This window comes from Musa acuminata, chromosome BXJ1-7, assembly GCF_036884655.1.
Source record: "Musa acuminata AAA Group cultivar baxijiao chromosome BXJ1-7, Cavendish_Baxijiao_AAA, whole genome shotgun sequence".
Lineage (NCBI taxonomy): Eukaryota > Viridiplantae > Streptophyta > Magnoliopsida > Zingiberales > Musaceae > Musa > Musa acuminata.
In genome coordinates this window covers 3,546,231-3,569,716 of record NC_088333.1, presented here as the reverse complement: position 1 = coordinate 3,569,716, position 23,486 = coordinate 3,546,231, and the positions used below count along the sequence as shown (strand labels likewise).

General features: G+C 37.9%; 2 protein-coding genes, 1 long non-coding RNA gene and 1 other non-coding gene across 4 annotated transcripts; 2 read left to right on the top strand and 2 right to left on the bottom strand.

The window, feature by feature from the left end:
• Nucleotides 1-3: 3 nt before the first annotated feature.
• Nucleotides 4-6,024, top strand: LOC135678273 (cell division cycle protein 48 homolog). The gene is made up of 9 exons (XM_065190870.1): nt 4-162; nt 265-430; nt 983-1,211; nt 3,170-3,936; nt 4,031-4,252; nt 4,351-4,422; nt 4,514-4,795; nt 4,877-5,236; nt 5,530-6,024. Exons 1-9 carry the CDS (start codon nt 125-127, stop codon nt 5,830-5,832), a joined length of 2,439 nt encoding a protein of 812 aa, XP_065046942.1. The 5' UTR covers nt 4-124; the 3' UTR covers nt 5,833-6,024.
• Nucleotides 6,025-8,041: 2,017 nt separating this feature from the next.
• LOC135678272 (uncharacterized) lies at nt 8,042-10,689 on the bottom strand. The gene is made up of 2 exons (XR_010514884.1): nt 9,916-10,689; nt 8,042-9,841 (listed from the first exon to the last, which is right to left on the bottom strand). It is a non-coding gene; the product is annotated as an uncharacterized LOC135678272 (long non-coding RNA).
• A 1,380-nt stretch (nt 10,690-12,069) lies between these two features.
• On the bottom strand, nt 12,070-12,142 carry TRNAV-UAC (transfer RNA valine (anticodon UAC)). The gene has a single exon. It is a non-coding gene; the product is annotated as a tRNA-Val (tRNA).
• A 649-nt stretch (nt 12,143-12,791) lies between these two features.
• LOC135581871 (uncharacterized) lies at nt 12,792-22,228 on the top strand. The gene is made up of 10 exons (XM_065190869.1): nt 12,792-12,946; nt 13,122-13,244; nt 13,733-13,853; nt 17,266-17,394; nt 18,637-18,746; nt 18,828-19,011; nt 20,321-20,521; nt 20,642-20,863; nt 20,968-21,163; nt 21,851-22,228. The coding sequence occupies exons 1-10, from the start codon at nt 12,924-12,926 to the stop codon at nt 21,949-21,951; spliced, it is 1,410 nt and encodes a 469-aa protein (XP_065046941.1). The 5' UTR covers nt 12,792-12,923; the 3' UTR covers nt 21,952-22,228.
• The last annotated feature ends 1,258 nt before the right edge of the window (nt 22,229-23,486 follow it).

The window sequence follows — 23,486 nt, the reverse complement described above, 5'->3', positions numbered from 1 at the left end:
AAATAGACTAGGGTATAGCGAGCTTTGTAGAACCAAACGTTCGCTTCAATCCGTTTCCTCGGGAGCTTCTTTGAGTTTATCTGAAAACCCTCCTCTTCGATCCACTCCACCTCGCAGAATTCTGATGGCGAATCATGGCGAGGCCTCCTCCTCTTCGGAACCGTAAGATTACTGTTTTCCTATTATTCTTAGGGTCCTCGTGGCGTAAGGGCGTTGAAGTTTGTTGCGGATGATTAGTGTTTTTGGGGTTGGAAATTGGTGCAGAAAGGGGGCTAAGAAAGATTTCAGTACCGCGATTCTGGAGAGGAAGAAGGCGGCGAATCGCTTGATCGTGGACGAGGCGATCAACGATGACAACTCGGTGGTCTCGCTGAACCCGGAGACGATGGAAAAGCTGCAGCTTTTCCGCGGCGACACGGTTCTTCTGAAGGTAACCATGCTGTTGCTCGGATTCTGTCTTTTGCTTGTTCTATTGACCTCTAGGCATGGTCTCTCCTGGGGCTTAGAGATCTGGAATTTTGGAGTGAAGGCGACTCGCTTTCTGTGGAGGAAAGTTAGCAACAATTATGACTTAGTAATGGACTCTTTGATTAGGAGCCAACTATATCGACTGATGAGTTCCGAACTTCTAGTACACTGGATTTCGTTTTATCTGCTTTATCAAGCAAAGATTTTCGGTGATTATGTTTGTGATTATTAGGAACTTGTCTGATTACTTCAGATCCAATTTATTATAGGTTTTTTTTTCTCTAATTGGCGTTCCATAACTTTTGGTCTCTGTTAATTCTTATTAATGGTAGGAAGACCATAATCACTCAGCAGAGAGAGTGATTGTCCTCTCTTTTCACCTTGCTTGTTATTAAAAATCTTTTAATCCATATTTGTACAGTTGGGAAGCTCAGAATTTTAAATTTATGTTGGTGGGATCATTTCCGTGTCAGACTATCAAAACATTTGAAATATTTCTTGGTCATGATTTCAGGGGAAGAAACGGAGAGATACTATTTGTATTGCACTCGCTGATGATACATGCGAAGAACCCAAGATCCGGATGAATAAGGTTGTTAGGTCAAACCTCAGAGTGAGGCTGGGTGATGTGGTGTCTGTGCACCAGTGTCAAGATGTGAAATATGGAAAACGCGTGCATATTCTTCCCGTAGATGATACAATTGAAGGCATCACTGGAAACTTGTTTGATGTATATTTGAAGTGTAAGTTATATTATTGTATCATAAACATCTCTGGTTTAGCTAGATCTGTTGGAATTTTTTATTAATTCTAGTTTACACCAGAAGTTTGTTTTAATTTGATTTTAATCATAATTTAGTTTTATGAGATTCTGTTTGTGGATAATGTCCCATTATCAATGTTGTTGACATGATCCTTTCTTCTTATTTCATATAGAAAGTTTGGGCATTTGGCATGATAAAGCATACTTAGATCATTCCCTTTCAAAAATTATATTAAGTGATGTTTTTGGCTCACGAAAATCCTTCTGGTCATTCCCTTTTCTCTCTGATTAGCATCAAGAGCAAGGTTTAAAATTTTGGCTGTGTATACACCAATATCTATTGGTTTGATGATTGACCGGTATGCAGATTGGGCAATATTGCCGTTTTGATCTGAATTAGAGCTTATCGCTTTGTCACCTTACTGGCTTATCCGATAGTAGGTTAACCATTATGAAGCATATCAGATGTTTTTTTAAGTTGTTTATAAATATATTTGCAGCTGCTATAGCTGTTTTCTTTCCTGTGTTTTTTCTGTTTCCTTCTCTTTCCCCTTCATTTCCTGTGCCACCCACCTGCTCGTCTCCTCCTCCTCTTGTTGTTGTTATCTTCTACTGCTACCATCTCCTTGACCCTCTCCCCCAATATGGTATACCCAACTGTATTGGTACCATAACAGTCCTATGTCAGTAGAATAGTGGTTAGAATCCTTGATCCAGAGGATGTATCCTTTGTACTATCATCACCATGAGTGGTTATTTATAATGTCATTGGTTTTAAAACTTTTACACTATGGAAATTATATTTGCATTACAATAGTTTATGAGATACTAGTTATTTTGATATGAATTCTGTTCAGCATGCTTGTGGGAGAAAGTCTTTAAGGTCAATTAAACTAGGTATATATTAATGTGCCTTTCACATGTATTTTGGTGTCTCTGAAGGATTATTTGAATCTAACTGCATATTTGAATTGGTATGTATTTGAATGAATTCAAGTATTCAAATAGATTGCTCATATTCTGTCTGGAATCATGCCAAAAAGAGTGCAAGTTTTCACTAAGCTTATTTGTTAATTAATTGCTTTATCAAGGAGTGGATCGAGGAAAACTGTTAAGAATCACCTCTAGTTTAAGATAATTAAATGTTCAACAACTTTGTCTTACATTTGACATGAAGCTTTCGGAATGATTGAGGTTTGATCATTGGTAATGTTAAGTATATATCTTCCATTTCTAACTCTTGTAGTTGTCAGGTTCAAACTCGAATTTTAGAACTATTCTTTCTACATAATGCATAAGCTCTAAAGCACAGATACAGCTAGGAAGATGCGGTTAGTAGGTATTTTATCTTTCTTTACCCCCTTCCATGTCCTCCTTTTAAAAAAATTTTGGCCATTGCTTTTTCTGTTTCTTCTTGTTTACAATTCCTGGTAACTAGGTTGCACATATAAAAAATGATATGAAGTAAAATGCCTCTTTCCATGTATTTTACCAGTTACTTTTGGACTCTTCTTACTTCCCTAAAGATCTTGTTTACCACTCGATCATAGTTTGAATTCTTACTGCCTGTATATGCTCGAAAAACTGCATGATTTTCTCAGGTAATCGTTGGGTAGTATCTTTTTTTTGGTAACCGCTGGAGTGTCTAGAGATACTAATGTCAAAGTTTTTTTTCTATGCCCTTACATATGTTATTTTTCGTTTGGACCAGTAACTAGTATTTGTTATATATCTTTGATTTATTCATGCTTTAAATTTGTATACGTAGTAGAACACTGTGTCAGTTTTCCTGTCCTTATTTTTTGGCAATTTGGTGAACATTGTTCCTAATTTCAAAATGGTTCTGAACATTTCATTTTTCAGTTTTGGAAAGCCGATGTCTGCTTGTCATGTATGTTCTTGTATATAATCAGATCTTGTTTTCTGATGTGTTTACAGCCTACTTTCTGGAGGCATATCGCCCTGTTAGGAAGGGAGACCTCTTTCTAGTTAGGGGTGGCATGCGCAGTGTCGAGTTTAAGGTCATTGAAACTGACCCATCAGAATACTGTGTGGTTGCCCCTGATACTGAGATTTTTTGTGAAGGAGACCCTATTAAAAGAGAGGATGAGGAACGACTTGATGAGGTGGGGTATGATGATGTTGGTGGAGTTAGAAAGCAGATGGCACAGATCCGAGAGTTAGTCGAACTTCCTTTAAGGCACCCACAACTTTTCAAGTCCATTGGTGTAAAACCACCGAAAGGCATTTTGTTGTATGGACCTCCTGGCTCTGGTAAGACACTTATTGCCAGAGCAGTAGCAAATGAGACTGGAGCATTTTTCTTCTGCATCAATGGTCCTGAAATAATGTCAAAGTTAGCCGGAGAGAGTGAAAGCAATCTTAGGAAGGCCTTCGAAGAAGCTGAAAAGAACGCACCATCAATCATATTCATCGATGAGTTAGATTCCATTGCTCCCAAGAGGGAAAAGACGCATGGAGAAGTAGAAAGGCGTATCGTCTCACAACTCTTAACTTTGATGGATGGTCTGAAGGCACGCTCCCACGTGATTGTAATTGGCGCCACAAATCGACCAAACAGCATTGACCCAGCTCTTAGAAGGTTTGGGAGATTTGATAGGGAAATTGACATTGGGGTGCCAGATGAGGTTGGGCGCCTGGAAGTTCTCCGTATACACACAAAGAACATGAAACTAGCTGAAGACGTAAGACAGTTATAAGAATCCTTTTGCTTCTTTGTTATAATCTTCTGGATAGTCTATGGTTCATGATGGTGGTCAACACTCTACTGATATGCAGGTTGATTTGGAGAGAATTGCCAAGGACACCCATGGATATGTTGGGGCTGATCTGGCTGCGTTGTGCACCGAAGCTGCTCTACAGTGTATACGTGAGAAAATGGACGTCATTGACTTGGAGGATGAATCTATTGATGCTGAGATACTAAACTCTATGGCTGTCACAAATGAACATTTCAAAACTGCTCTCGGAACCAGCAACCCCTCTGCACTCCGTGAAACTGTAAATGACATCCTTTCTTTCTCCCAGCATATGCACTGTAATCAATTCTGTTCGGTTTAAATATAATTTGTTACTCAATTCTTGAATTCTGTATGCAGGTTGTTGAAGTGCCAAACGTCAGCTGGGACGATATTGGTGGACTTGAAAATGTTAAGAGGGAGCTGCAGGAGGTATTTCTATGGAATGGTCCTGACACTTTTCTTCTGGTACTGTTGGATATATTAACTAATTACTTGGTTATGGTTATCTTGTTTTTGGTAGACTGTTCAATATCCGGTTGAGCATCCTGAGAAGTTTGAAAAGTTTGGTATGTCACCTTCCAAGGGAGTCTTGTTCTATGGACCTCCTGGTTGTGGAAAGACATTGTTGGCAAAGGCAATAGCTAATGAATGCCAAGCAAACTTTATCAGTGTCAAGGGTCCAGAACTGCTCACCATGTGGTTCGGAGAAAGTGAAGCTAATGTTCGAGAAATTTTTGATAAGGCTCGTCAATCTGCACCATGCGTCCTCTTTTTCGATGAGCTTGACTCCATCGCAACTCAGGTTTGTCTCAATATATATCTTGTTGCCGATCTTTTTTTTACCATATTCCTTCTCTGATGATATTTTGATGCGCTGTTGTAGAGAGGGAGCAGTGTTGGAGACGCCGGAGGTGCTGCCGATAGGGTTCTCAATCAGCTCTTGACCGAGATGGATGGCATGACTGCTAAGAAAACTGTTTTCATAATTGGGGCAACAAACAGGCCTGACATTATTGATCCAGCGCTGCTAAGGCCCGGCCGTCTTGATCAGTTAATTTACATCCCTCTGCCGGATGAGGCGTCCCGGTGCCAAATTTTCAAGGCTTGTTTGAGGAAGTCCCCAATTGCAAAAGATGTGGATCTGATGGCTCTTGCAAAGTACACTCAAGGCTTCAGCGGTGCAGATATTACTGAAATCTGCCAACGGGCGTGTAAATACGCAATCAGAGAAAACATTGAGAAGGTGAGTTTATTCCTTTGGTTGCGTTGGATTTTGACATACAAGTCTTACCTTCTTCATCTTCTGCATTATCTTACCCTTCAAAGACCAAGACTTTGTCAATCCAAAATAAAAGTCTGGTCCCCCGTTAATTATGCCTTTTGATCCCCTTAGCTTGATGTGATCCGTAATTATGCAGCCTTATAGCTTGTCAATCCAAAATAAAAGTCTGTGGGTTCTTTACAATGCTTTGTTGCTTGGTATTGTGGTAAGCATGAAATGTGATACTGTATCTTCTCGTCCCATATCAAATACAGGACATAGAAAGGGAGAGGAGGAAGAGCGAGAATCCTGAAGCCATGGAAGAAGATGATGCTGATGAAGTCGCAGAGATTAAAGCCGTTCATTTTGAGGAGTCGATGAAGTTTGCTCGGCGCAGTGTCAGCGACGCAGATATTAGGAAATATCAGGCTTTCGCTCAGACCCTGCAGCAGTCCAGGGGATTCGGGACCGAGTTCCGCTTTACCGATCGGGCAGATGCCGGAGCTGGGGCCACTGGTTCTGACCCATTTGCCGCGTCGGGTGCTGCAGCCGACGACGACGATGATCTATATAGTTAGTTTGTGGACCGTGTGATCATAACTGTACTACTGCGTCTTTTCTACTCGTCTGGATACATACCTACTATCTCTAGAGACAAAGACATTAAATCTGTTTCTGAAAGGATGTATTGATCACAACTTTTGGTGCAGGTGATCGTGCCATCTCGGGGCGGTAATGCCTGAGACGCAATTAAAAGAACTTTTCCTGAATGCGTACACGTCTGTCTAAAATGTCAGAGTCGTAGCTGCAAGTTAGTCTCCGTTGCAATGATGATTCATGTGCACTCTGCTGAGCCGGCGGGACACGACGGTGGCACCGCACCTGCGGTGGGGGGACACACGTGGTCCTCGTTACCTTTGTCACTTCTTTCCTGAAGATCACGGGCTGTGCACGTGAGCGATCGCTCGTGATTGTACCTCCGCCTGCACGGTTGTCTCCCTTAATCGCTTCTCGCAATAATACATCGCATTTGTTTTCCCGCTTTAACGCATCCTCTACAGCGCTCCCAGCGGCTACTGTTACGCCATCATGGCCCGTCCTACCGTCCGACGGATGCGTGGAACCCCAACCGATGCCGTCAGGAGCATCGTACCCCGCCTTCAGATACATCGTTGCACGCATCCGGATGCATAATCCAAGTCGTTGCTGGTGCTTTCAAGGCCGGCTTTGGCATGGCCGAGGGGTGTTCGGTTTAATGCGTCTGAAGGCGGGTCAGAGGGGGGGTGGAAGGCGAACTGGCAGGTGGGAAAGCATTGATGAGGAGAAAGAATGCACAAACTTGTGCGCATCTTTTGCAGGAAATTGTCAGTTCATCTGGGCGAATCCGGCGCAGTGCCCACTGTCCACGAGGACGTTTGTTCTGCCCTCCTATGAGTGCGTGAGGTCGTCGTCGCCAGTCTTTTGCCATTAAGCGTTGTCCCTCATATTTTTGCACCCTCTTTCATACTGCATGTTTCAATGTGATTTTTATGCCTCTGGAGAATTTTCTTTCTTTCTTGTTGTTGTTGTTGTTGTTGGAACTCTTTCTTTATGAACATAGAGATCACAATCTTCGAAATGTATTGGAAGTGGTGGGAACTCTTCCTGTGAATTGTACGGTAACTTATTTTTTGAATTGATCATTTGTCTACGTAAATAAAGATAATATATATCAATCATTTTTTTAATTCGAATCTTTGTGCACTGAGTTCGTCCTTTATATATACCAAATATATTCAAGAATTGTTAGTTTAGTTGATAAAGTCTTTGACAGTATATATATCGTAAGGTTCTAAACCTATCGTATCGTAATATTTAAGTGAATTAGTACTGCAAATGCTCAAATTGAGCATGTATAAGGTTTCTTGTGGAAAAGGATATTACAACCCTCACTTGAGATAAATTAATTCAATCTTCATCTAAAACAGCAAGAAATGTATGATATTTTAACAAACATTAATGCCATGTATGCAGTGGTTGATCCCAGCATCAAATTAAGCATTGCATTTGATTTATGATCCTTCAAGTTAGTCAACAATGTAAATAGTGAGATGAGTCTGTATGCAACAGTCTCCTAAGGCTTCATGGTTGTGCCAAAGAGAACAGAAAGCAAGGGTGGTTCCTGTGATTGAAGAGAGAGTGTAGCTTGCATTTTACAAGGCAATTAATCAATCCTCTGTGCTTCCATCTTCCTCAAATCCTTAATGCTATCAACTCACTTTACTTACTCTTCCATTACCATCACAAGCTTAAATTTCAGTTCTTGGTTATCTCATGCAGCTTGTTCTTGTGCTAATTCTTCATTCGAAATACTTCAAAGATTGTATTTCTCGTATGTATGTGTATATATATGTATGTATACGTCGATTTGTTCTTGTGACAAATACAAGACTACATCGTCGTCGCCTCTATCGTAAGTGTAAATCTCATTGTCGAACTGGATAAATGTTGGGTCCTTGGTGCTGCATCTTGAGTTTAGTCACTCAACTATTTCACCAAGCTTCTTCTAGGTTTGTTATACTTGTGAGACTTCAAACATCTCATCTGATGTTTTGTAGCAAAACACCTTCCTCCGTTCCGATCAATTATGACCTTTAATAATCGAAGTTCGGAGCTTTGCAACACAGAAAATAACAATATCAAAACAAGTTATAGATCCTTCATTTTCTATTATTAAGTTCTACCAGGAGAAAAATCACTGGTCAAGCTAAAAGATCATCAAATTAGTTAAGACTCCTCTCTTTCAGATGCACAATTCAAGTTAAAAGACTGTTTTAAGAAAATGAATCTAAGAAGAAATATGACAGAGAAGACAGGAAGAAACACAAATGTATGTTAATGCTCAGCATATAACTATTTGTCAAAGAGGACATTTCTAATTTGCATGAAAAGTATCAACTCATCACACTCTTGTTAGGTCTTCCTTCAGGTGGCTTTAATGAGAGAACCTGTTTATACATTTAGGGGACTTTGTGAATGTCTTGGAAGCTTCAGTTCAATCTGACATGTTGGCACAGTTTTGCATATAGTCTTTTTGGATAAGAACATGATGTACATGTTTTGTATCTTTCTTGTGGAATTGTGTAGGGAAGTCTGCAAGTGTTTGGCTCCTAAACTTACATGTTGTTGTATGTGCATAGATGGAGAGGAGCTGAAGCATAATTTCCAGACAGTTCTCTGCATTATGTCCTTAAAGATTGGTCCACTTTGCAAGCAACAACTAGCAACATGTACCTTCTGCTTGGTCCATCTGCATGGGTGATTGATGACAGAGTTATGGCTAACATAATTCCTCTCCTTCACTCCTCTCAGATGACAAGCTTTTTGAACCACAATCATCAAAAAAACACAAAAAAAATCTACCTCCCTCTTGAATCTATCTGTTCACTTAGCTTTTCTTACATGTTTCATATACTAAATTTTGAGTTTGGATCCAAGGATTTTCTGGCTGCAGCATTTATTCTATCACAGCTTAAAATCCTCAATGATTTCTGTGCAATTTAATCTAAATTCTGAGAAGAAAGATACTGAAATACCATTCATAAGATATCATAGTATTGATTTACCTTCCCAAACCAGAATATCACAATGGGGAACATATTAGTGGTGCATCTCAGCTATGAAAAAACACACAGAAAAAAAAATATAATGAAAGAGAAATGCAATAAAAAGTACAAAGGAAGTCAAAGGAAACCATCTATTTATGTGATTTTAACCATAAGCATGGCAAGAATTTTGCAATAATCATTTGCTCCTCAAATTGTACCAAAAGACTTCAAGGAAAGAAGTACTACTACTACTATTCATCACAAAGCAAAGCAAGAGAGAGTATAGCACAACACACATGTTTGACAATCTGACTTGTAAGCATTCATATCAAGAATAGAGAGAAGGTTAGAGATTGCATTGTTCATCCAGGAGGATAACCAAACTGTAGATCATGGGATCTATCAATTAAACTAGAGCTGAAAACTCATAGCAGTTTTTCGCCTTTTTCCGATACTTCAAGCTACTCCAAAAAAGTAGCTAAGGTGCCAAGTTTTTGTTTGGATCATATCAAGTAGGCAGGATGATGATATCTCCATAACTGAACCCATTTTTGGTGTATTTTGGGGAAAGAAAAAGCAATCACACTATCATCTTTGAGAATGTTCATAGTGAAACAAAGTTGTTCATGATGTTATCGTATATCCTGCTTCTCTAATTTATTTCATGCATCAATAGCTTCCTCTATATAGGCAGATGAAACACAAAGAGAATGATATCATCATAAATAAAGCAGGTGAAAATTCACATAAGCAATATATAAATCCAAGCAATTAATGCATGCTCATAAGCTTCTACCGTAGAAAGAAAGGAGAACTTACCTGATCAAATCATCAGTTACTCGCAATCATACTCTCACAAAGAGAATACAATAGTAGTACCGAAGCTCGGAGAATCTGCTGCTCTCTGCGAATCCTTTGCAAAGGAAAAGGAGTCATTACCTTCTAAAAAGCACAATAGTTTGATATCACTTGTTTGAATCTCTACTTCTGCGCACATAACCTAAGAGCAGAAGGCATCTCCGAAATCAACTCCTAGGCTTAGGGATCGAACATACCGCGGCAAAAAGATCTTACCGCGACGACGATGACAGGAGCTAATGGTGGTGGTGGTATGTTTAGTCGCTTGTTTGCCGATGCAGCATCATCAAGATTCTCATGGAGGAGGACGGGGATCGGGTCCTTGTGAATCTTGATGATGCCACAGCCGCAAACACCGGCTGCTGCTGCTGCTGCTACGGAATCCCATGCATGTCCGGCCCGTGGAGGAGAAAGTGGATTTCGTGGAGATGAGAGGAGGAAACGGAGAACAAGAAAGGCACTGCAGCAAATACTGCCGGGATCGATCCACGAGGAGCGGAAACCGATGCCGCCGGTGGCCGAAGCCTCGGAAGGGCGGTGGATTTGAGGACCAACAAGAGGAATCTTGCAGCGTTCGAGTTGTATCGATCGAGGCAAGACCAACAGAATCAAGAGGCAGAAAGCAAGAAACAAATCCTAGAGTGAGTAGTACTCCCTCGTGGTCTCTCGTGCACCTGATCGTTTCCCTCCCCAAAAGAAGGGCCCAAAACAAGGAACGGGTTACACTGACAAAGATCATCCCATGTTCAGCTCATCAGAAGAAGAGCAAGCAGGAGGAGGAGGAGGAGCATTGTGCGACACTGATGCGCAGAGACCTCGTTGACAGCCCAATCGAGATTGGACACGTCTCGACCTTTAAGACCATTGCTTAGGATCTCAAAAGATAGAAAGAGAATGGCATCTGCCGAAGTGGTGAAAAGAGAGAGAGGGAGAGAGAGAGTCAGCAGTGAGAAGGATAGAGGAGAGGAGAGGAGAGTACTGTGGGACTGAAAGGAGAGGCTGTAATAAGACTCTTATGTGTGTCTATATATATATATATATATATATATGTATGATGCAGCATTGAGTATTGGTCCTCTAACCCTAATTCCTTCCGTGAGTCACATTTGACCTTAAAATAAATATATTTTTTGAGGGTTTTAATCCATGCAAATTGAAATACTACTACTTGTATGATATATAGAATTTTGCCGGCAGCTAAATTGGATGCTCATTAATCAATATTTTGATCGAGCGACTAGTAAATTTTAAGTTATTTCTATATTTTAATCGGTTCGATCGATAAAGATCTTACGATACGATACAGTAGTTTACTAGTATTACTTAAAATATAATAATATAATAAAAAAAATACTATATAAGGTGAATCGATCTAATTACAATATTTTTGTCAACGCCACAAAAATATTATAGCACAATACAAAAATATCATGTTATAATATTTCTTTGATATTATTAAAAATATTATAATATAATATAAAAATATTATAATCAAACTAGTTCACCTTATAGACGATCCATAGAGAGAAAAAATATATATATATGTCAGGGAATTAATTAGATAGGATTCTGAAATGAGGAGCTTTTCTCCTGTCTATTATATCTTTTTTAGATATAATTGGATTATTAAATAATCTTAAATTTTTTCAAGATATAAGGATAATTTCGATCCTTTTATGATCATATAATTTTTTTTATATGATCATAAAAATCCTAATGCACGTGACACAATAATCCACGTATTTCCTATGTATACACCTCCAAAACCGCACATAAAACACATTATTCCTCTACTGTACGACTATGCCATTCCAGTTTCAATTTTCTATTAAGATCGCTTATTTTGTTCTCTCTTTTTTTGGATAGTGTTTATATGATGGTGACATGATTTAGATGGTGGAGGGCTGATCTCATTAAAGCTGTGTCATGTAAGCTTTATTTAATATGGCAAGGCATGATGGTCATGTGAAGACTTATCGACATGTGCACATGGAGACAGTTCATGCCCATCGTTCCTCGATTCTAATCCATGATTACCCATTTCTTTATGGGCTAACCATGTGACTTTTCGAGCACATAAACATGCTTTAAGGCACTTTATCTTCTATTTGCTGACGAGGCACAGCACTTATGAAGCATGATGTCGTCGTTAGTGGGCCTCATTTTGTGTGAGCTTTTCTTGGACTTAACATTAAAAGGTTATTTAGGAGTTTAATAAATAATTAAATGCACTAATACAATCAGGAGTGACAAATTATATATATATATACATATATATATATATATATATATATATATATATATGTATATATATATATATATGTATGTATATATATATATATGTATGTATATATATTAAAACAGCAAAATTGATGCTGCCCAGGATCGAACTGGGGACCTTTAGTGTGTAAGACTAACGTGATAACCACTACACCACAGCATCTTATTTGCCGTAATTTCCTTTCCTTAGCTACATATACAAATACAAATACACATGCACATATACATACACGTATTTCTGAGATAGAATTATTTTATGATGGATATGTGAAATTATAGTAAAAAATCATAATATGGGTAGAAAATTAGGTGATTAATATGAATTTAAACAGTTTGTGGTTGGTAAAATGTATTGGAGGAAAACTATATATGTCAAATACATCATCTTATTATTTCTAAATGATATTTCTCTCGTAATGTTATATTATTATTCATCTATCAAATACATCATCTTTTCATAATTTATCATATATATATATATATATATATATATATATATATATTCACATTATTTTCCATCAGGGTACTTTTTTAATTGGGTATGGGATAAATATGAGTAGAAAATTAGGTGATTAATAAGAATTCAAAGAGTTAGTGGTTTGTAAAATGTATGGTGACTATTCTTGTAACATTATTTCATTAATTAATAATATTATACATAGAATTAATGATTAATATCATTGTAACATTATAACAGTAATTAATAATATTATGATGCATCGAATACAATTGTTATCTATGGGAGAGACGGGACGGGTATTGTGTGACCTCTCGAAACGAATCGTTTGGGAACGGCTCGGAGGTCGGCAGTCGTCCCTCTTCTCGATCGTCGCCGAAAAGCCCCCCCACCCCCCCGACCAATGATCGCTCCCCGATCCTCCTCCTGCGATCACTAACCGTTTCCCTCTGTCGGAGCCGTAGATCGTCGTCGCCCATCCTCCGCCATGAGCTTGGAGCCCTTCAACAGGTACGGTCGCCGGGATCCTGCTTCCTGCCCTTATTTCATGTTCGTTCTGCGATCGATACATCTTACTGGCGGATTAGATCTGTAGGTTGTGCTCCGATGGTGTCGTCTGTGTTGTCTTTCTCGTTTTGTTGCTACTTTGATGCTGTGGTATTGAATCGGTGGAGTTGTTGGGTAGGTTGGTGAAGCTCGCGGCGCGGGCGTTCTACGATGACGTCACCATAAAGGGCGAAAACCAGCCCAAGACTGGGAGAGGCGACAACAGGGGGATGGCTGTTATTGTTCTTGATGCCCTCACCAGGTTACGAAATCTTGCTTTGATCTGTTTTTCCCCTGGAAGGTTTAAGTTTGACCGCATACCGAAATGATGCCGTTGCGCACTTAATCGTGGACTTCAAGAATGACAAAACGAAGCAGAATTCGAGGATAATTAATGTACTCTTGAAGAAATGTATTATCTTTTACGTCCGAAAATACTGTTTTTGGTTGAAATTCAATGAATTGAAATTGTAGCACCGGGCAGACATCTTTAGGGGCATTAATGTTAACCATCCAAGTAGGGAATCGTCTGGATTACGTTTTGCCCTTCGTTTTTACTCTCGGTAGCTCCAAAGTTCAGACTCACTTCTCTATAGTTGTAAGTGTATGTCAAGGGCTTCCTTTGACAAATTAAACAACTGCCGATCTGGTCTTTAAAATTATGCTTCAAGCACTATGATTTCCACTAAAAAAAATTTGTTCTTGTATCATCTCTTTTGAATCCCTAGTGTTGATGGTTTACTGACTCAGGCGCCAGTGGGTTAGAGAGGAAGATTTGGCTAAAGCCTTGAAGTTGCATACTAAACAACTGCGCCGTGCTTTACGTTTTTTTGAAGAAGAGAAGCTAGTTACTAGAGAACATCGGAAAGAGGTCAGTTTTGTGCTGATCAAGCGAATACAATAGCTTGTAATTGTTCCATTGTCATTGTGCATTTAAATGCTTATTAGAATATGTTTTCTTCCTCTCCTAGTGGCATTAGTTTATGGCATTTTCTACTATGAATATTATGAAATTGTGTATTTGAAATATGAGTATTTTCTAAACACTTGCTAATTTTGTCTGCATCCTGGTGGCAGCAATTAATTGATGGCATCCACTCTTATGATGACTATGAAATTGTGTATGCTAACTAAGTTCTTTTTAGTTTGCTTGTGGCAACACTTTGTCATTCACTTCTAAAAGAGTATGAACATGTGTTATGGGTGAAAACTATCTTTGGTACTTGTTATGTTGTTCACAAAACCTTTTCTTACTCATAAGAATGCGCTTCAGTTGGTAGTTTTCTTTTTTGCGTGGGTAACTGTGTTGTTGTTTGTCACTTTGGGTGCAAGTTTTGGCATCTCATGTCATTTTCTTTCTAGCAATGCCTCAAAATTTTTATATCATATTGTTCCTACTTACATAATATTTTCATAATTTCATCTCAAAAATTATAGAAGCACTAAATGTGAATATTCTCTATCTACCTTCTCCTCTCTTTTTATCCATTTAAGCTAACAATATTGCCTTTTCCAAATTGTGCCTTGAAGCAGGGTTTGTTGTACCGATGCATATCGCTAGGTATGGGCGATACATACCAGTCTAATAGGATATCGGTACGCAGACCGCCCTCTACCGGCGGTACCAATCACTTGACCCCGTATTAGACGATACGGGGTCTGTATCTGGCAATAACGATCGAAATCCAATCGTTACTAACCTGTATCGATCGGTAATGGTTGGATTTCGACTGATATCGATCAAGAGTTGAGATTCGCCTATCGAAATCCAATCGTTATTGACTTGTACCGATCGATAATGGTTAGATTTCGACCGATACCGATCAAGAGCTGAGATTCACCTATTTCAACCAGTCAATTTGACCGTTTAAGGCTTAAAAAAGAGATTTTAAATCCTTTCCTCCCTCTTCTTTCAACTCATTTCACTCTCTCAATCTCTTAAACTCTCTCAAACTCTTTTTCACTCATTTCTCTCTCTTATTCTCACTTTTTTACTCTCATAAACTCAATAAAGCTACGATTTGAGCAGATGCGACAGAGCTTACACGACGTAGACACAAAGCGAAGCTCATCGTATTCATAGCCGTCGTATTATGGAGAATCTTACGACCAACAATAGTACGGTGATAGTTGGTCATACTTCTCCGAGCAACAATACGATGATCAATCTTACGATACGGAGCAATAGATCAAATAGCAAAAGTAGAAGTTCTTACATTCTCTATGCTCTGCACCAATACATGTCACATTCGTCTTTGCCTCAGGAGCCGCTTCAGACACATGTGGTTCACGATGATCAAACTATGACTATCACCATATTAATGCACCAATGGTATACGGTGTATTAGTACACTATGTCATGAGATCAATTTCAGGATTGAGCCCAACAAATATATCATATTGATATACATATACATAGGATTGAGGACCCCGATCCATCGCTCGTGGAGTCCCGTTATTCTTTTTGGTGGTAGAACCTGCCAACCCGATATATCCATCGATTGATTATTTAATTCATTTGAATGTTAAGGTTTAAATTATATAAAAAATAATCTAACAATTCAAATAATTTCTTGTAGATATTCAATATTAACGGAAGGACGATCCAGAACGTACCACAAAGCTACTCCTTAAAGCCCAAAAATGATACGTGATACTATTCTTTCCTAATTTATATTATTTTTGCTAAAATTATACTAATGTTATATTTATCTCTAACTTAAAAATCATATCCTAACTTTTTTTTTCTTCTAATTTTCAGGTATTTTTAGAGGTATTTTTATGATTTTGTATGTACTGTCAGTATGCCTCGGTACATAGTGTACCGAGCAGGGCTTGGTACACCGGTACGGATCGAAATTGCAATCCTTGCCTTGAAGTTTAGTTTGATATGTTCAAGTTGGAGTCAATATATTGCTATCCCTTTTGTGGCTTGTGGAAATGTGTGTTCTCTTTATGAATTGTATGCCTCATCTATGGGCTTTGTGGACTTCAATAGGCATTAATTGGTTTCATACCCAAATTCAAGGGTCTTGTATACAACATTAAAAAAAAAAGGTTTGACTGGACCCACTTTCTATGGCTTTGATAGATAAGGGTAATTTTAGTCATCATCAAATTCAAAGGACACTCAGTTTGGTTTTAAACGTTATGATTACTGAGTATGTCAGGTGTTTAGTTTTTGCACAGACCTTCTCCTTCTTTGTTGGAGGTAGTTAATATTTTTTTGTTAAGTGGAAAAACACTAGTAGTTGAGGTGGTGAGAATTGTAACACATGGTAATATAATTAGGTAATTACAAAAATAATTATTATCATCTTCTGGTGACATATTTACGGAAACATGTCACACTGTGCCACAAGTTAAACTATCTTTTGGAATTTATTTATGTGTATGTCATATATGTAACCGATGACCCATGTCTAGACGGGATTCTACAAGATTGATGAGCTTCTTGTGGATTTGGGAAATTGCTGTTTGAAACATCCGTATATCATCAGCAAGTAGCAATCAATTCTTCATTTGACAAGTAGTAATATTTATGTAGATATTGATGAGAGGCCTAAATGCAGTATTTTAAGAATACAATGTCATCTGCTTGAAGCTTCACAGTTATGCCTCCAACTAGCACATGTTTCCTTGTTGGTGAAGTAATATCAGAAGGCCTAGATACCTACCAAGTTCATACCGTCAGATTATTTTGTCCCTCGCCTTCCATTGTCCATGATTTGCATCCAAGGTGATGTCTTGCAGTATTCTCATATAATTTCCAGTTTCCAGCCCGAGATCTGTTATATATATTGTTTTAGACTTTGGAGCTTTGACAATTATTTAATAAATGTTCCATACATGACCGATGAAGATCATAGCATGATGTTTCCGCACATACAGGATTTAAAGCAGTAGATAGTAGATTTTGAATGGTCAAAAGCTGTTGAAGAGCTCATTGGCAGTAAATGAATGACTTGCTTTACATTGGATGAGGCAAATCATGTTAGTTTTTTAGTAAGGTGTAAATGGGTCAACCAAGGTTTCTTACTTTGTCATCATGAGACTTGGGCTGTTTGGCAAATGATATGCATTCTGAAATTTCAGCTTATCATGGTTATGCTTTTGTGTTCTTTATATTTCAGCTAATTATGTGACATTTGAGTGTGCAAGAGGAATACATTTCTACCACTTCTCTCGGATGAAATTTTTGAAGCTCTAAATATTGTCGCCTTTCTTGATTTTTCTTCTTTTTAATTATCCTAAGTTCCTAACATATATTTGTATTTATTCAGAGTGCCAAAGGTGCAAAAATATTCAATGCTGCAATTGCTGCAACCGGTGATGGTCAACAAGGTACTAAAGAGGGTGATGAGAAGATGAAGATGCATATGCATTCATACTGCTGTTTAGATTATGCACAGGTCACTACTGACGATCTTGATGTTTCTTCTTCTACTTGTGAACTATCAAAACAATTCTTTTGTCTCAGTAAGTCATGCACAACCTGGTTATGCATGTCTATTAAGATAGTTTCCTTTTGTTGTTTGGTTTCTTTACTTTCTTCCCCCCATGCCCCTCTTCTAGTAGGATTTTACCTTTCCTTTTCACAGTTACCTCATAATCTTTTTATATTTTTGTTTACTATGGCTTGTTTGTTTGTGCTGTAGTGCTAGAATATGTAGTCGCTTAATGCGAGAAAGAAAGTTAAGCAACTAACCAACATCCTAAATCTGTTCATCATGGAAGAAATTATTATAAGTAACAGTGCTTCAAGAATACAGAGTTGATAACAAAACTGCAAGAATTTATGATGCATGTGATAATGGAATCATTTTATTTTTACAATTTGATGTTAGATCAAATGACAAAGTAATATGTCTAATCATATATCTATCTCATATGCCATCAAAAGATCAACATCCAAAAGGTAAAAAGATACAAGTTTCCCAGGAAGTATCCACCAATCATCCCCTAAGTATCCAAACATCAACATTTAGCCTTAAGTGTTCTACAAGTATCACATCTCACATATTCATAGCCTTGTTTAATAGTTGTCAGATAAGATCGTAGGGATTTAAGTTCTTCACTTAATTGGGTAAAGGTTTACCCTTGATAAATCATGGTGGAGCCTATATAAGGCATTGTCTGAATTATATGTCAAAAGAAGAACTTTGCTTATTGTGTTATTAGGTTAAGAGTAATGTGAGCACCTTAATTATACCACAGGTAGGATGGAGAGACTAAAAGGTTATATGGTCTTTGTTTCTGAAACTATTTAAAACTTTTTGAAACATTACTTAAGGTTAGACTAAAGTAATGTGAGAAACTATTTAAAACTTATTGTAGTTGAAAATAGATTTACATGAGTATTTAACTGGATCTTTTTTTACCGATTCCTTGAAGGCAATGTTAAGATACTTGTATTTAGGGAAACCTGTGGATGCTTGAGTTTACCTGCCCAATTGTTCATTTATAAGTGTCTTCTTAATTTGGTAAGACAGAATAAAAAGTGTGAGACCTAGTTGGGCTTGCTTCTTGTAATTGATTCTGACTTGACATGGACCCATTTCTTACCACTTATTTTGTACATATTATGTGCCTGAAGTGTTGCACCTTTAGTTTTTTTTACTTTCTGATGAACTTTTATGAATACTCTATTGCAGATTTATGATGTTGTTAGATACCGAATGCATCGGATGAAGAAGAAAATAAAGGATGAGTTGGATAGCAGAAATACCATTCAGGAGTACATATGCCCTAATTGTGGGAGAAGGTAACTTGCAATCTTCCTTAGCCAGTACTTCAATTGATATTTTTGAGCTTGCTGTGTTGGTGATTCCTAAATCTTTTCTAGATATTCTGCTTTTGATGCATTACAACTTGTGAGCATGGATGATGAATATTTTCACTGTGAAAATTGCAATGGTGAACTTGTTGCTGAGAGTGACAAGCTTGCTGCTGAAGAAATGGGAGACGGGGATGATAATGCTAGGAGGCGGAGGCGTGAAAAGTTAAAGGACATGCTTCAGAAGATGGAGGTAGCTCTGAAACTTTGTTTACAGTTGAAATTCTATATCAAATAGTATCTTCAGGAGGAAAGTAATTGTGTGTATTAGTATCCGACTAATAAATGAAAAGCTAATGATAGCATTGAGTTGTCATATAAAAGTAGTTTTTTTTTATTAGGCTTGGTGATTAACCAATATCAGCATAAAGTTTTTGAGTAAAGCCCATGGCAATGCTGCCTTACGAGATTGCATGGGCTTTCAGACAAATATTGAAGTGTTCGAAGTTCTTTTTTCTTCTTTTGATATTATTTTACCGGCTCGCTTTATGTGCGTTCTCTTTTATAGATATTTGGTAATTTTACTTCAGGTCACCTATGTGTTTATCTAATATAATGCTTTCAGTTTAGCCTTTGTCCATTTAACTGTCACCTTTTTAGAGAACTGGTTCTAGCACAGGGAAGTAACACCACAGAGTGTTTGTATGTTGTTGCTTTTAAACATACTTCCTTCTAAATAAATTATAATCCTTGTTTGTTATTCTTTTCTAAGTATCTTTATGTCAACAGCTTTTAGCGTTTCTATAAGTGCACTTGATTGCTTGTCTTTCAATCATATCTGCAAGCTTTCTCCGAGTAACAGTTGCCGACAATGTCTTGACAATAATCAAATATGTAACTAACATATCTGGACAAACTTAAAGGTATCCAGACATTTGGAGAGCACAGGTCATGCATAAAGGAATTTTAGCGATATGCTCTCTTTTTAAAGAACATTATAATTCTGGTCTGCTTGATTTTACTTGTACTTTCATATTATTGTCCAGGACTCCATAGGAAAAATATTTTTGCAAATTATGAACTCTGCATCTTGATGTGGTCTATATGATAGCACTTGTTATGTGTGCTTTGATATGAATAGTAGTCAGCATAGCAAAATCTTTCCACTCACACTTGACTGTTTCCATGTTTGCTCCATAGTCGCATTGGTTTAAAGTGGTTGTCATCAGATTTTGAGAGGTCCCTCTTGCCTAAATTATACTTAACTAGAAATTTGTCACTAGCTTCATAGTTTTCAACATCAATGAAAAAAGGTTCACATGATGTTGACCTTGCAAGTTTTTGATCAAGATTACTTTCTTCTTTTACAAAACCTTAACCAGCTTGATTTCACTTAGATGTCCTTCATACTAGATTCCATACATATCTTTGTGAATCTCTTTGATGGATTTACTATGTCCCATTTAGTTGGGATGATATGTCAAAATTTTGTAATGTCTCCTTTTCGTGAGGTTGATTCTAAATAATGTTGTCTACATGTTGCGGAATTTCAACAAATGCAGGAGCAGCTGAAACCGCTAGCATTACAGCTTGCTAGGGTGAAAGATTTGCCTGCTCCTGAATTTGGAAACCTACAAGCATGGGAAGCTAGGGCACATGCTGCAGCTCAAGCTAGTGGTGATTCTAATGCTAGTGATTCTTCTAAAAATCCCCAAGCACAAGGTTACAGTGGGACGCCAATGCCGTTTCTTGGTGAAACAAGGGTATGCAATTTTTGCACTATCAAATCCACCAGAGTTAAACAGTAACTGAAAATTTGAAATCATATTTATAGCTGCCGATCACCTTTATGTATTATCTGTTTACTGTGTTATACTTGGCAGGTAGAAGTTGCTTTATCTGGTGTTGAGGCAAAAGAGGAGATTGAACTTGATACAAAACCTACATCAATGAAGGTTTTACCTCCATGGATGATCAAACAGGGAATGAATCTTACAAAAGAGCAGCGTGGAGAGGTTAAGCCTGATGTCAAAGTGGAGCAAAGTTCCAGTTCTGTTGATGAGAAGAAATTAAATATGGATAAAGAAGATGAAAAGAGTTTACAGGCTAGTACATTGTCTGAGATTTTATAAACTTAGTTTGTGTTGGAATATTTCTTATTAATATCATTGTGACAAAAATCATTTTTGCTGCCTCTTAACTTTTGTAGGATGAATATCTCAAGGCTTATTATGCTGCCCTTGTGAAAAGGCAAGAAGAACAAGAGGCCTCTAAAAAAGTTCAGCAAGAAGCAGAACTGCCAAGAAATGTTTCTGAAGCACCCTTTGAGCGACGTGTTGGCATGAAATCAAAACGTGAGGATGACAATGATGACGTTGAATGGGAGGAGGAGGCCCCAAGTACAGGTATATTGCCTTTGGCTGATTTTTTTTTTCTGGGTTCTATCAGAAACTAGGATGCTGGATGTATATTGGATATCTTGTTTTTCTGTGAGTTCATTATTATAGATATTAAAGAACATAAGTAACAATGATTTGAAGCCACTCTGGATCTTTAATCAAATGATCATATCAGATTCATCCAGGATTCAAGTCCAATTTTGATCAGGGTGTAGAAGTCTCAAACCGAATCCAAGTCAAATAGGAGGGTAGATTAACGCCCCTGAATCTGTACATTATAGTTATGGGATATTTGATTCTTGTACCTCATATCTGTTCTCTTCTGGTTGACCTATTAAGCTAATAAAGTATGGTCTATATCACCAGAGTTGTCAGTGGAGTTAAACATGAGGGTTCCATGTAAGCTAGGAAATTTTCTTTACAGATGGTAGAGATGTATGGGAAGCTACATTAGACTGAAAAAATTGAATTTACTATTGGCATATTTCAATGTATGCCATCAGAGTTCTAATCTAGCATGGTCTATGTTCTGATGTTTTACATTTCTATTTTTAGCTTGCCATCTTCTGTTAAAAGTTAAATGCTCCCTCATGATCTTTTTTGCTATTTTGACTATCTTTATACGTTTCTTTGGTGACTGGATGTCAAACCATAATGAGTACTCTTAACGATCGCATCAAAACCATTTTGCAGGTAATTCTGGTCAATCATATAGGCTAGCCGATTTGAATGTGGAAGCTGATGCATCGGATCATGACGATGATGAGGATGGTATAGACTGGGAGGAAGGCTGACATCCATCAGAATAATATCTACACAGTAAATGAGCTCCTCCCACGTTGACTAATGATGCTTGGTCTCCATCCTGCTCTGGTTTTGTTTAAAACAAGCACACCTCCACACACACATATATATATATATATATATATATATATATATATATGTATAATTTTTCAGGGAGTTATATACACTATAAGTAAAGTGCTATAAGAATGCAATTCTGAACAGAAGAAATAGACGATTCTATTTTGAACACCTGAGTGGAATAAAGGTCAGCGGGTCAAACTTTCACTTCGGTCAGATGGTGTATATTTTCCTCCTTGTTTTCGGTCAATTACTTGTGAATCTATCAACTCCTTTTTCATGTTTCTGTAGCAAAGAGATGTCAGGCGATGCATCGTCGAAGAGCTTTTGATATCTACTGAGATGCAAAGTGGGGAGGTTCACTCTGCTGCAATCGTATGGTGGGTCGGTCGATCCTCTCGAGCGCTTCCCATCTTTTCCCATGTCTCTCTATTTTGTAGTAGTTACAAGTTTAAATAAGATTCAAATCTAAATATGGACTGAACATTTAATTTTACTAATTGGAGTTTTATAGTATTTTTTTAATTTTTATTGCATCAAATGACGTCGTACAAAACACTCAAACCTGAGATCTCGCTGGATATTTGGGTTAATCGAGGCGAGCATCGATAGGAAGGTAAGTTTATGCTACTATGTTTTGTTCTCCAAATAAGATTATCCTAATATGACTTGGGTGATCTATGTTCCAATCGTAAAAGAATATTTCTATTTGTATGAATAATTAAGCCAATTACCTCAATTTCTTTCTTGCGACTTAACCAAAGGTTTCAACGTGAGCGGGCTCATAGAAGTTGCTCTTTGTGGTATAAGGCTAATTACATATTATTCTTGATAACTAGTTACCTTTAGCATCTTGATTTTTATATTTTAAATAATTATATTGATATTTCTATAGTTACAAAAGTGAAACATCTAGATTCGTTTATTCTAATGTCATCAGATTTAACAACGAAAATAAGAAAATAAATGGTAGAAAGATAATTTTAACGTTCAAAACGTTGATGGCAGGTGGCGGATGCAGAGCGACGACAAAGCACTTTGTGACCTAACGTTTACAACATGGAGTCATCGATACCAATCTCGGAATTACTAAGACCCTACAACTAGCTCCCTCACTCGCTCTCTAAAACCCTCAACAGCGCCTCTACCTTACTCTTCCCCATGTGCTCATCCCATTGTCATCGTCGACCAGAGCCCTCACGACTGCCTTCACCCCGTCCCCCATCGCTTTGTCGCTCTTTACTAGGTTTGACAGCATAGTCGTAGCGTTTTGCCTCGTCCTCCCGCTTCTCCCAATCACCAGATCCTCTAAGATATTGACGCCATCCACCCTTCGGAATGCCTTCATACTCTCGTCACATCCTACCACTTGAGTGATCATAGTCATCATGTCCCCCACCAACCCCCTATGCCCATCCTTCAACGTTGGTGCGAAAAGAAGTGGCATAATGCCAAGCTCAACGAG

Bases quoted from the DNA above. Each gene is read 5' to 3' on its own strand.
- LOC135678273 (XM_065190870.1), top strand. From the start codon at position 125: ATGGCGAATCATGGCGAGGCCTCCTCCTCTTCGGAACC. The intron at 3,937-4,030 runs GTAAGACAGTTA...ACTGATATGCAG, and splicing joins ACATGAAACTAGCTGAAGAC to GTTGATTTGGAGAGAATTGC. The intron at 4,796-4,876 runs GTTTGTCTCAAT...GCGCTGTTGTAG, and splicing joins TTGACTCCATCGCAACTCAG to AGAGGGAGCAGTGTTGGAGA.
- LOC135581871 (XM_065190869.1), top strand. From the start codon at position 12,924: ATGAGCTTGGAGCCCTTCAACAG. The intron at 17,395-18,636 runs GTCACTACTGAC...ACTCTATTGCAG, and splicing joins GCTGTTTAGATTATGCACAG to ATTTATGATGTTGTTAGATA. The intron at 20,522-20,641 runs GTATGCAATTTT...TATACTTGGCAG, and splicing joins CGTTTCTTGGTGAAACAAGG to GTAGAAGTTGCTTTATCTGG.